Below are 12,788 nucleotides of genomic sequence, written 5' to 3'. Positions count from 1 at the left end.
ATTATGTTGTCTTTTACATTCCACTTTAATGGCTCCTTCTAGAATAATTTTAAGTTTCCAAATTGAATTTATTGCAGTGAATTATTAATTTAATGGAAACAATTGTTACATTAAATTAAAAAAAAGTTAACTATAAGACATATGAACTGTAAAATGTACCTAATAATAATAATAAGAAGGAATTACATTGTCATAATCGTTTTATGACATTATAATTCCTTTTTCTATTAAATAAAAAGCAATAATCTTTTAATGTTATTTATTCATTAATTCATTCTAAAATACATAAGGTCAGTCGGGGGAAGTGCGCCATAAAATTTTCATAGCTGGATTCAATGCTAAATAATTTCTTTTTGTGCTGACTTAAGAATGTAATTTTATTAATTTAAGAATATTTGGTATTTTGTGATAATAACCTAAGGCCATTCAAGGAAATCGGACCATAAATTAATAATATTTTGCTCAAAGTAAAAAAAAATGGTAGTAGGCGCACTTGCCTCCGGAAATGGGGTAAGTGCGCCTGTGTAAAAAATGACGCCAATATGAAACATTATAACAAAAACACTCATTTTAGTCCATAGAGAAATAAGTTTTACTCGCATTGCTCTTGGATAATTTATAATCACTTAATATTATAACAAACTATGGCTGTCAAATCAAATTCGGGGTAAGTGCGCCATATATTTGTAAATCAGGGCTTCAAAACATTTTTTTTGCTATATTTAGGTATTAATATTAGAGTTTTGTGTGCGGATATGTTGGAATAAAAAAATGGTAGCCCTAATATAAAATCCATTTTATTTCTAAAAACTAAAAAAAACATACAAAAATGTAGGAATTAACAATTTTGAATGCGTTATAACTCAACTACTTAGAATTTGGCTTTATGACATTTGATATGTTTTAGCTGCATTATACCCAGATAACGTGCCTGATCGAACAGTTGCAACCTCTTCACGTAAAGCTGCTCTAGACCAAGGTATTTCAGTTTTTCTTTGTAAAAACGAACCATCTAAAACATCGCCCTATTATTTAAGTCAGCTCAAAACAAAATACCTTGAGTACAAAAAATTATGCTGTTAAGTTTAACATTTTAATAATAATAATTCATATTAGTAAAACATATTCTCAAAAAAGGTTGGTTATATATGGATCAGGGGCAAGTGCGCCATACGGCTATTAACTGTGGCGCACTTGCCCTACTCGACAATTTTGAGGTACATTTTTTCGCAATGCTAAAAAATCCTTTATTTTAGTATATATTAATAAAATTCAGACAGGAAGTTAAAATAAATGGTTTAAACTATGTATTCACCTTACTGGTTTACAGAAATATGTTAAATATCTTGAAATATTTGATGTTATCTTTCACGGGGTTATCTCGGTTTACAGGTCTAAATGACACTTAAAATAAAATGGCGAATAAATCGTATTAAAATGAACATAGCCATTTATGTTTTTTAGTGGAACTGTATTTCAGTTAGTAGCATAGATGTAAGATTGCGGTAATTGTATAACATCAATAGTTCTCGATTTTTTTAGGGCAGGTGCACTTACCCCGTCGGCGCACTTGCCCCACCTGACCTTACATACATAACAAGACATTAGGAAAAAAAATTTCAAATCAAGAAAAATACATTAAACAGTACCAGGTGCTAACAATTTAACACCTCTATCAAATAATTTGAAAAGGTATTTAGATGGTTTGAAATTTAATGTGTTCATATGGTCATTTTGCCATTTTTGACCTGGATGTTTAATTGTCAAATGCCCAGACACATCTGCACTTAAGCCTGATGGCAAGTTTTCAACTTCCAATACTGTATCAGCTTTATGAGATAATAGGTTGGATATTGTTTGTGTAGCATCATCATCTTCTGCAGAATTACAAAGACATAATATAAATGCATTTGTCTCATATGTTAGAACAATGATATTTCTTAAAAACTGATTAACTTCCCTTAAATCATAACCCAAATCAAAGAGATGTGAGACTCCATCCAGGATAATATTAACAGAATTATTTGTTTCACATTGTAATTTACATATATTTTCTTTGATTGTGAATATCAATTCTTGTAATGAATTATTTTCATTTCTAAATAACTTTTCAACAGCATCTTCCCCTATATTAAAGAAACCTATAATTCCCGAGTCCATATGTCTTTGTAAATTATAATTCATTTTTAGACTGATATTTTGGTAATGCTGCAAAGAGTGATGTGTTGACAATATGAACACTGGATGTTTATTTTTGACACAGTGGTTTAGTACACAACTAACAATGAATGAGCTATCACAGCCATTTATCTCCTTAGCAACAATCACTCTATTAGATAATTCTTTATCCAATTGGAGACAGGCTATGATATCTGACGACATCCTGAAAAACAAAAACAATACTCATGAAAAAAATAGAAAATAACTAATATTATTGAAAAATATTATATTTACATATACAATCAATCTGTAATATCTGATGAGATTGGTTTCTTTTCTCTACGTACAGAGGGGCGATAAGTGGTACAGAATCGATGCAAAACGATCTCAAAACATCCGCAGAGCGCGCAGATGAAAGACAAACTCGCTCGCGCGCGACCTTACCCGTCGCTCGTTAGGTTACCGGTAATTAAATTTCCCAACTAACGTGTTATGTAACTATACATAGTTTTTGTGTAATAAGTACATTATTCAGTGGTATAAACGCATTGGACTCGCCGCTCATCCAAATTCGTTTGTTTGTTTTAACAGTGAGAATAAACGTTAATTAGTTATTACCGATTTAAGCAGGTACGTACCTTTTTATTATTTGGTATTTTTAATGAAATTACTCTTTATTAAAGTTTTTATAAAATCATAAATTTTCAATATACCAAATTAAATTTAGTTTATCACATAAACATCGAACGTGATTTCACCGTTTAGCAGCTATTTTAGGTTATGAAACTTTATAACTGTTGACCAAATATATGCACCAATACATACAAGAAGATTCTACACGATAAACTTCTAAGTACAAAATTGAAACGTTAGTCTGTATAGATTTAAAGAAAAATACGAAGGTAAAAAGACAATATGTTTTTGCTAAAGAATGTCAATTTGACATTTGACAAAATATCTTATCAAGTTTGACACAAAGTGGCTTGTTCATTGTTGCTATACTGCCACAATCACATCTATCACATTATAATAATAATGATAGCTAACTTTGCTTCAATATGTTGCTACATACGGTTATTAATGAATAGGTACTTAAGTAGTTAAAACTTCAATCTAATAAATAGTACTCATATATAACTATATCTATGGATACAAATATAAACGCTGTCGTAACACATGTCCCCATCAGGCAAGACTTGTTCTGAGAGATTGTTGCTCATTTCACTATTTAGCCTTATAAATAAAAACCTTATGACGCTAATAATGTCACTGCAGTACCTATGTTATAGACGTAGCGTAATAGGCTTCTTCTAATTTACAATAATTAATGATATTAGACTTTAGTACAGCATCAATGGCTTCTTAGAATTATTCACCATTCAGCATCTAATACCACTCTATTCACAGTGGTTTTCACCAATTGGCATTTACCAATGTCATAAAATGTCATTGTCAATGTCACAGCTCTCGTAGCCTGTAAAACTCGCACACACTTATGACGTCTTATATTATACTCGTATACTACTCACTACAAGTATGTGTATCAATGTGTTAGTGGCATGTATGATAAACTGTTATTGTATTTGTGTGAGAACTGAAGATTGAGACGTCAGACGTGAATAAAGTAGTTGCGAAGTGCGGACTTGTACAAGCAAGACGCGAATATGAGTTCGATGACTTTGATTGGGCAAAGACTGTGTTTTTAAAAATACTACAAAAAATTAAATGAAAATATTTAGGAAACCAAGTTTTTACTCGATCCCATTTTATTAATTTCATCACGGAATTCGTGTCGGTTGTTTTATATTGAATTAGCTACGTAGGTTATCGTAGATATCATTTAATAATAAAAAAACGATAACGACTTTAAGAATTAAAATATTACACGTGTTAACTTTTACCAGGCGGAATTGCTAAAATGTCGCAGCCCAAACCAAATGAAGTCAAAGTGTCGAAATGGTATTTCGGTGGATTAGCATCAGCTGGAGCCGCATGTATCACACATCCTTTGGATTTACTAAAGGTACAGATGCAGACACAAAAAGGCAAAAATATATCCATGATCCAACTCACAGGGATTGTTATTAGAAATCAAGGTAAGGAATACAAACATGTTCACTAACATGTTTCAATTTTATTTATTAGGAAAAATAACTTTGTTACAATAAAATACCATTTTCTGATGTTAAGTACAATAAAATGTCCTTTTGTTTATGTACTTTAGTAAATGATTCCATTTCCTAAAATTTTTAAACATTTGAAGTATTATATTGTTATACAAAGCTAATTGGTTACTTTCCATTTTTCATTATAATATTCTTGCAATTAAATACATACTGCAAAAATATTTTATAACATAAAAATACCACACCCATGCTATATACTGTCCACTAAGAAGGTTTAAGCCTTAGTCCACCGCTCTGGCCTTGTGTAGATTTGTAGAGTTCACATACCTTTGAAATTCTCATAGAGAAATCTCAGGTATGTAAGTTTAAGTTAAAAGAGAACTCCTTAAAAAAATGATAAATCATCATCAAGCTATCATCAATCATCAAGCTATCTACAATGAGGACATGGAACGGAACATACAATTTGTGTTAAGAAAGAACCGTCATGAACCTTTCCCAGGCTGTTAAGTAAATGTTATACTTAATTATATTGTCATCATAATTGTAGATAATTATATGAATGTCCAAAAAAGCATTTTTTTAGATAGTATGTTTGGACAAAACATATTACATGGGATTTTCAATCTTTTAATCACACAAAGCACCTCCTTAAGCAATAATGGTCAAGACTCACACTGTGTTGCAGTTTTCAATACATATTTTAAAATCTGACCATCTAGTTGGGTGACTATGCGTAAACAACAATGGACAATTATTGTATAATTTTATTTTCATCAAGTCCAGAAAATAATATGTAAAATGAAACAATTCATACATTCTTTATTAAACTTAGAAACATAGAAATAGTTTACTTATACAAATATAAATAAACAATATATCCATAACTTTGAAAAGCCAGAGGTGTTTGCCTTGGTTTTTCAATCTGCAGACCTTTGTCTTGGCAGTCCGTTCCATACCCAACTAAGATATGACATTTTAAAACATACTTGAAAATGTTTTTAATTAGACCCCACTTTACTGACCCAAATCTTACACTTTCCAAGTTAGTAATAAGAAAATGTCTTGTTTTGCACTAACATCTAACAAAGAAAAACAAAACAGAATTTGAATTAGACACTTAATTGTCTACCCAAAATATAAGAACTTATTGAGAATTCTTGACAATGTGTTATACTTCCTTGTTTATTTGCATGCTTTACAGTTTTTAATAAACTTCCTTATAAATGGTAAAGGAATATATTGCCAGTTATTTTTTCTTCTTGGAATCGAATGAATAATTATCATTACTAATGTCATTTTTTTAAACCACCATTTAAATTGAACCATATTCAGGAAAGGAAAGAAGCAAATCTTAACAAATAACACCTACTTTTTAAATATATAATGATTTTGTTCATAATTTACATAAATTACAATAGAGATAAATGAAAAATGTGCAGATATGAAAAAACTTGTACCTTCTTTTTTTTTTTTAAAATAAATGTCATATAAACAATATGTTTTATACTATATCTGAAGTTGTTCTTCATAGGTATCACCGGCCTTTACAATGGTATATCAGCTTCTCTCCTCCGTCAACTGACATATTCAACAGCCAGGTTTGGCATTTATGAAATGGCTAAACAATCCCTTGCTCCTAAAGATGTGAGTATTAGTAAAAAAACAGCAACTTAAAGGCATTTTAATTATGCATTTGTAGTCCAAAACAATGGTTTTTGACTTCACTATAAATTTTCTTATTCAGGATCTTATTTCATTGATCTGGAATTATAAAAAAGGAGATGCCCTTGTATCCAAAAGCTGTAAATCATAGCTAATAATATAGGCGTTTCTAGTATCTTTAGTTATATTCTTCCTCTATATCTTTACTTTATTATTTTCTTGTGGAATGCCATATATATACATGGTTTATGTAATTTATTATTGTAAGGATGTTACAAAAGCAAGCTGAAAGATCAAAAGTTAGAAAAATAATGTTTACCCCTTGTACTTTCTATTTGTCATTCCAATTGATTTTTCCATATTCCAGGGCAGCCCAGTACCATTCTTTATGTCAGCATTTCTGGCTGGGCTTGGAGGCTTCGCTGGAGGATTTGTTGGGAATCCAGCCGATCTTGTTAATGTTAGGATGCAAAATGATGTAAAACTACCTCCAGAGCAAAGAAGAAAGTGAGTATCTATATATATTTAACCAAAAGTATAAAAATTATTTACTATAAGTAATATTGCTTACCTGAACAAAACATCAAGAAGCAACACATGACGACGTAATTTTTACGTTGTATCAAATTAGACATCTGTCTAGATCTCATATATCTATAGGTTTTTGGGCTCTTGTCGAGCCTGCCCGCATATCAAAGTATGGAGGTGTTTTTGAAAATACCTACAGTAATTACCATTTACCCTCCCTCCTGGACATTCAGAGTAAAATATACCTAAACTATATACCACATTATGTCCAATTGGCATATTGCATTCATGTAATAAATTTTAAACAATGCACCGTTATTCGCGCAAATTCTATTTGACTCAAAAACAATGAATAATAAATAATATTAGGTGTAAAATATATTTTCCTGTAATGTACTATGTAGCTAATTACGTTTTCCAATACTCTATTTTGAGTCACGTCTGTCGGCGAGACGAAATTTGCGTCAGTTTCAATGTACCGTGTGTAAATGTGGCTCACGAATTGTTGGCGTATGAAATACAGAAGTACTTAGTAACATTTGGTGTGCTACCGATCAAACAAACGTATTCGTAGTTGTAAAATAAACGCAACATACAGATCACTCCTGCATCTCTAAAGGGTAGGTAGAGGTTTAACTAATTGCCATGGTCTCCCGATCTTATTTTTAACCCAGAGCAACATATGTATGTCGCTTGTATAGGCAAACACAATTGCCCAGTGTAGGGTATAAATCTTTATTATTTTCAGTTATAAAAATGCGATTCATGGATTATGGAGAGTGGCTGCGGATGAAGGTGTCTTGCGACTTTGGGCTGGTGCATCTATGACATGCAGTCGAGCTGTGCTGATGACCATCGGGCAGTTGTCTTTTTACGATCAGATTAAAGTGATACTCCTTAAAACATCCTACTTTGGAGACAATGTTGTAACCCATGTCACATCCAGTTTATTAGCTGTAAGTATTAAAATTATTATTAACTCCAAATTGGTATATTGGAATTATTTTATATAAAAGTCTTGTTTAATTATGATTCAGATATTGGTTTAAATTAATCAGCACTTGGCTATATTTTTTTTTATTTTAAATATCATACTAGTCGAATTTTCGAGACGGAGCAGTAAAGGCCTCCGTTTTTGCAAGATTTTTCGTTAATACTCCGCCCCTAATGGTTATAGCGTAATGTTATATAGTCTATAGCTTTCCGCAATAAATGGGCCATCCCACACTAAAATATTTTTAGCACCAGTAGTTTCTAAGATTAGCAAATTCAAACAAACTCTTCAGCGTTATATATTAGTATAGATTAATATTCTATTGTTAAACCTGTGATTATTTATAGATAATCACATAAACCGCAAAATAATCATGGCTTAACTTATCGGACGAAGTAGCAACGCTTTGTTTATAAAGCAAATACTGTAAATTACTGCTCGCCCAAAAGCCGAAAATTTTCGGTATTTATGTACTTCAGCGCTATTGACACCGTCATTCAGCATTTAAGCCATTTGGTTCAATTAGCGACATCGATTCCCGACACGCAATGAATTTTGTGAATATGTCCTTAATTATTGTGGTTCGGCTTTACTGAATTTAATGTGTTCTTTGTGCTGAGTAGCTCAATTTGGCGAATAAATCCTCCTGCGTACCTAAGTATTCTGGAAAATAAAGCAAGTTTGTTTGCTTAGTATAGCGTGTGTACTTGATTTTTCTTCGTCACAATTTTAGTGGTCGGAATTTCCGAGTAAAATAATGAATAAAAGTAATTTTAAACATCTTTATTTTTAATGTTAAATTATATAATTTCGTCTAGATCACATAATAACAATGGCTTTTGTTATATTCTAACATCAAGATATGCATATACGCAGTTTATGTTTCTTTTTATATGCGCTCCTCAAAGCAGCCCCACTGCACTTGTTGGTATCGTCTACAATCGACAAAATTATGCCGGTCTCTTTGAATATGCAGACTGATGTAGCGAGGGAGTAGGGGGAAGGAGTTACCACATGAAAAAAGGGTTGGCGCATGCCGCAATGTTCTTTATAGTTACAGCCGCCACTGAAGTAGACGGCAGCGCTGGTTTATCCTTAGCGACAAAACCTATGTAATGCTACTGTCATATATAGGTACAAAGACTGATCTCGAAACGCCCACATATGGCAGCTTTTAACCTTGGCCCTTAGACAAGATGCTTTTCTACAATCAAAAACATAAAAATGGATGGGAGTGACATATCATAGCAATAAGCCTATTATGGGGATGTCATTCCCATACATTTATATGGTTTCTATAAGCGTTAACGATTGTAGAAAAACATTACGTCCCTGGTATATTTTTTTAAATTAGAAAATAATATGCCTGACGTCACTCTTATGCGATAGATAAAATGTGACATTCGTAATCTATACTTATAATAAATCTGTAGAGAGGTCAATTCTGTACATGAAATATATTTCCAAAATAACTATCAGGGGGTGATTAGGGATCAATACTGATGCCAAAAATGCAATTAGTAAAATTTTTGTCTGTCTGTCTGTATAACCGTTATAGAAACAAAAACTACTCGACGGATTTTAACGAAACTTGGTACAATTATTTTTCATACTCCTGAGCTGGTTATAGTATACTTTTCATCACGCTACAATTAATAGGAGCAGAGCAGTGAAGGGAAATGTTGGGAAAACGGGAGAAGTTACTCCATTTTTTAAGCTTCCGTCGCGTGTGCAAGCTTAATGGTTAAAGCTACACAGAAATCATGTATGACTGAAATGTTCTCCTTAAAATTATATAAAAAATATCCCACGACAGCATATATCTATCTCTTATGGTTGACTCACAATAACACGTGTAAATCCCAATAGCTTAGCAGTTCTAAGCTTTCTCATTATATTTGTCTACTCTTACGTTTATAACACTCTAAGTCATCCCTAATTAAAAAAGTTAACATTATTAAATATTCCATAAAAAGAATCATAGAAATCGGTATAGAAACACCAAAGTTATATATAAAATACGCTAATAATAAGCCATCACGCGTGAATACTAAATCATGCTATATGTTTCCTTCGATTTCACCAGGATCCCATCATCAGACCCTGACCGGACAATCGGACCACCTGCATACCACCATACATTAAAAAAACATCCCGACAAATTGAGCACCTCCTCCATTTTTGAAGTCCGAAATCCACGCGGGCGAAGCTGCGGGCGGAAGCTAGTCGCCAAATAAACGTCAGTATAATATTGTTTCTTACTTCCAGGGTGGCATTGCGACTACGTTGACTCAGCCAGTGGATGTTTTAAAAACGAGGGCCATGAACGCGAAACCAGGCGAGGTGAAGAGTATATTCGCCCTCATCAGAGCCACCGGCAGGGAAGGTCCTCTAGCATTCTTCAAAGGATACATTCCAGCGTTCGCTAGACTTGCGCCTCATACTATTCTAACATTTGTATTTTTGGAACAACTTAGAATGAATTTTGGTGTGATTAAATTTAATTAATTCCCATTTGTTAGATTAAAATAGTTTTTTGTATATATTGCTAATTTGGTGTAACTGATTGCAATTTTCTTTTACTTGCATTTAGTTTTAGCGGTTGAGGATTTGTAAGTTGTTTCTGTTTCCTAGAATGCACATAGGAACTTATAGACTTTGTTACTGTGAACTCTCATAATTCGTGTATGTCGCTTACAACTGCCATGTTTAATGTAACAAGTCGAAAAATTATTTATTGAGATATTTTCCAGCAATAATTTAAGAATTCTCGCATAATTTGTTGTTAGGTTGATTGAACGACGAAGTCACGTTTGGTTATGTATGAATTTGTGTATATATTTGGAAATACACATTTTTAAAAAATAACGATAACATAAATAATAATGATTACATTTGACGAGATTAATTAATTACACAAATGAGAACATTATAGGGTGGTGTTAAGGATATTATTTCTTTTGAAGAATTTTTACTTTTGAGAAATTTACAACTTTACTATTAAATAAGAAGTAACTCTGAAGGCTTTAAGGTATGTATTCCTGTTGCCTTACTTAATAAAACAAGTCTTCCTCTACATTTTTGGATGCTGTTTGCACAGTATTGTCCTAACCTCTCATTATAAATTGTCCACTTGGAAACTATTTCTCTGAGACGACCCCAGAGTCATGACAATATAATTAATATTTTTAATAATATCTACATGACATACTACATGTTAATTTTATATATATTTCTTTTATTTCAAACTTCTTTATTTATTTTTAAAATTTTCAAATAATATAAAAATATTATCAATCCTCAATTACAAAGGACATTAGGGATATATTGATTTACATGGCTGTAAAAAGTATAAATTATTCTGTATATTTATATGTTATGTATATAATACTACATAGGAAGAGACTTTGTTATATGCCGCCCTGTGGCTGTGTTGTTTATTTATTTTCTAGTATTTTTAACTGTGCCAAAATGTAATAGCCTAAAACAATTATTTAAAGAAATGTGCTCTTTCTCGATGTGACAACGATATTTGTAACTTATTTATTATATTTACGTCATTGGTTATACATTCCTCAGAAACAAAATACTTTTACGATGTAAGTTTAAAAATACTATTAGTACAGTTTTTAAAATATGTTTTATTGTTGTTTCAATATTTAGTCATTTGTTCCAATAAGTCACTTTTGACTCTAGACTAAAGTATTTTCTAGGTAATTTGTTAAAAAAATACTTTAAGAATAATACAATTTATAATTTATTCATAACAATGTAACGTTTTTGATATGATATATTCTATTCGACGTCTTAGACGCGGGCACTATTAGATTTATATACAATTTAAACGAATAGTAAAATGTTAAAATAGTTTCTAAGGTTAAACTTTGTAGAACGAAGTGTTTGTAGCGATTGGGTAATCTATAATCATGTTGATACGGGTGGCAACAAGTCGAAAAGTGTAATCATCATGAATGTTTATCTAGAATGTGTAAGTAGAGTGCGACTCATATATAAACTTACTGCAGGATTATGTATATAATTAAGAAAATGTGTTATTTTATTTTTATGAAAATGTTGAGTGCTTGCTGCACTATAAATTACCGAGATTATTTTTCTAAATCTTGTTTTATTGACTAGTCTCATATGTGTTGCATGTAAAACGCGACATTTTTGAAATCATAACCAAATTCAGTTTGTATTGATATACATACTTCTTTAGCAGTATACCATGTATATATTAGCAACTTCAAGCCTAATTGAATCAAAATCAGGATCGAATGCAGCCAGTCCTCTGAGTAAGTATCAATCTATGGGGCTAGAGGCCTACGTAACATCTTAAAACCTTAGTTTGAAACGTCACGCGTAAGGCGAGTTAACGATTGCCGACCAGATAAATTCACATTCTGCGTCATCTAATAAAATAACTGTACTTATAAAATCATAACTGAGGATGACTGTGTTGACCCGATACTTACTTTACTTTATGCAAATTTTGAAATACAACAGCCTTTAACTGACATAAATATGCAACAATTGATTGACCTATTTTTTGTTTATCATTTAAAAGATGTAAGTCAAGTGTAAGAAATTCAGAAAGATTCATACAAATAAATGAAAGGGGTCTTATAATTATAGAAAAATGGTGTACGCGGAAACGAGATATTGCCTGCCGTCTAAGAAGTAAATGTGGGGTTGACAACTTAGCCTCGTAGGAGATTTCGCTAAAAATAAGTAAATGGCCCTATTATAAATAAAGTCTTTATGATCATTCAGTTGAAACTATGTATTGATGATTTTTTTTTTATTCCATTGGCCATTATAATAGAAAACTGATAAATTCCATATCAATTTAAATTTCATACCTCAAACCGTTTTGTAAGGAGCCATGATATACGCACAAACAAAAATGACGTTCCAATAAAATTATTTTTTTTAAAGATCACTGCCCTTGTCTTTATTCCGTGGCCTTTGAGATTGTAGGCGCACCGCGTAGTTCATGCCTAGCGTCCATTCCGCGCACATACCAAAGGAAGTTAATAACTTCCGCGTACACCTCTAATTTGAAATCGATTTTGACTTGATAAATTACTTGGAATGTAGACAAAAGTTTAGTCGGTGATGTAGGATACTGAATTATTAATGTGTTCCAATTTACGCCGAGACCATGTTATATTAGTGTATAGTGGTGTATTTTTTTCAAATTCCAATGTTTAATGTCTATTGTGGTTGTAGATGTAATAAATTCTTGTTACCTATAGTGTTTTTTATTTAGATAATGATAATGACTATTAAGATCCATAAAATAGTTTTAACGT

At 31.7% G+C, this 12,788-nt stretch overlaps 2 protein-coding genes across 6 annotated transcripts; one reads left to right on the top strand and one right to left on the bottom strand.

Annotated features, from left to right (window-relative positions):
* Window positions 1-247: 247 nt before the first annotated feature.
* On the bottom strand, window positions 248-3,462 carry LOC115440372. 4 transcript variants are annotated; one of them, XR_005112226.1, is made up of 3 exons: window positions 2,799-3,133; window positions 1,589-2,383; window positions 248-288 (listed from the first exon to the last, which is right to left on the bottom strand). XR_005112226.1 is itself a non-coding variant. In XM_030164641.2 (2 exons), exon 2 carries the CDS (start codon window positions 2,380-2,382, stop codon window positions 1,639-1,641), a length of 744 nt encoding a protein of 247 aa, XP_030020501.2. In that variant the 5' UTR covers window position 2,383; window positions 3,439-3,462; the 3' UTR covers window positions 1,521-1,638. The 4 variants fall into 4 exon arrangements, 3 of the variants coding, with proteins under 3 accessions (XP_030020501.2, XP_030020500.2, XP_030020499.2); XM_030164641.2 differs by lacking the exons at window positions 248-288; window positions 2,799-3,133 and adding an exon at window positions 3,439-3,462 and having other exon boundaries at window positions 1,521-2,383; XM_030164640.2 differs by lacking the exon at window positions 248-288 and having other exon boundaries at window positions 1,521-2,382; window positions 2,798-3,136.
* On the top strand, window positions 2,564-10,509 carry LOC115440370 (mitochondrial dicarboxylate carrier). Of its 2 annotated transcripts, XM_030164637.2 has the most exons (7): window positions 2,564-2,625; window positions 2,752-2,790; window positions 4,065-4,256; window positions 5,821-5,933; window positions 6,319-6,458; window positions 7,228-7,435; window positions 9,742-10,509. In XM_030164637.2, exons 3-7 carry the CDS (start codon window positions 4,079-4,081, stop codon window positions 9,979-9,981), a joined length of 879 nt encoding a protein of 292 aa, XP_030020497.1. In that variant the 5' UTR covers window positions 2,564-2,625; window positions 2,752-2,790; window positions 4,065-4,078; the 3' UTR covers window positions 9,982-10,509. The 2 variants fall into 2 exon arrangements, with proteins under 2 accessions (XP_030020497.1, XP_030020498.1); XM_030164638.2 differs by lacking the exons at window positions 2,564-2,625; window positions 2,752-2,790 and adding an exon at window positions 3,737-3,979.
* Window positions 10,510-12,788: the final 2,279 nt, after the last annotated feature.

Source organism: Manduca sexta, chromosome 12 (genome assembly GCF_014839805.1).
Source record: "Manduca sexta isolate Smith_Timp_Sample1 chromosome 12, JHU_Msex_v1.0, whole genome shotgun sequence".
Lineage (NCBI taxonomy): Eukaryota > Metazoa > Arthropoda > Insecta > Lepidoptera > Sphingidae > Manduca > Manduca sexta.
The sequence above is the reverse complement of the archived record's forward strand: the minus strand, read 5'-3'. Positions and strand labels throughout refer to the sequence as shown.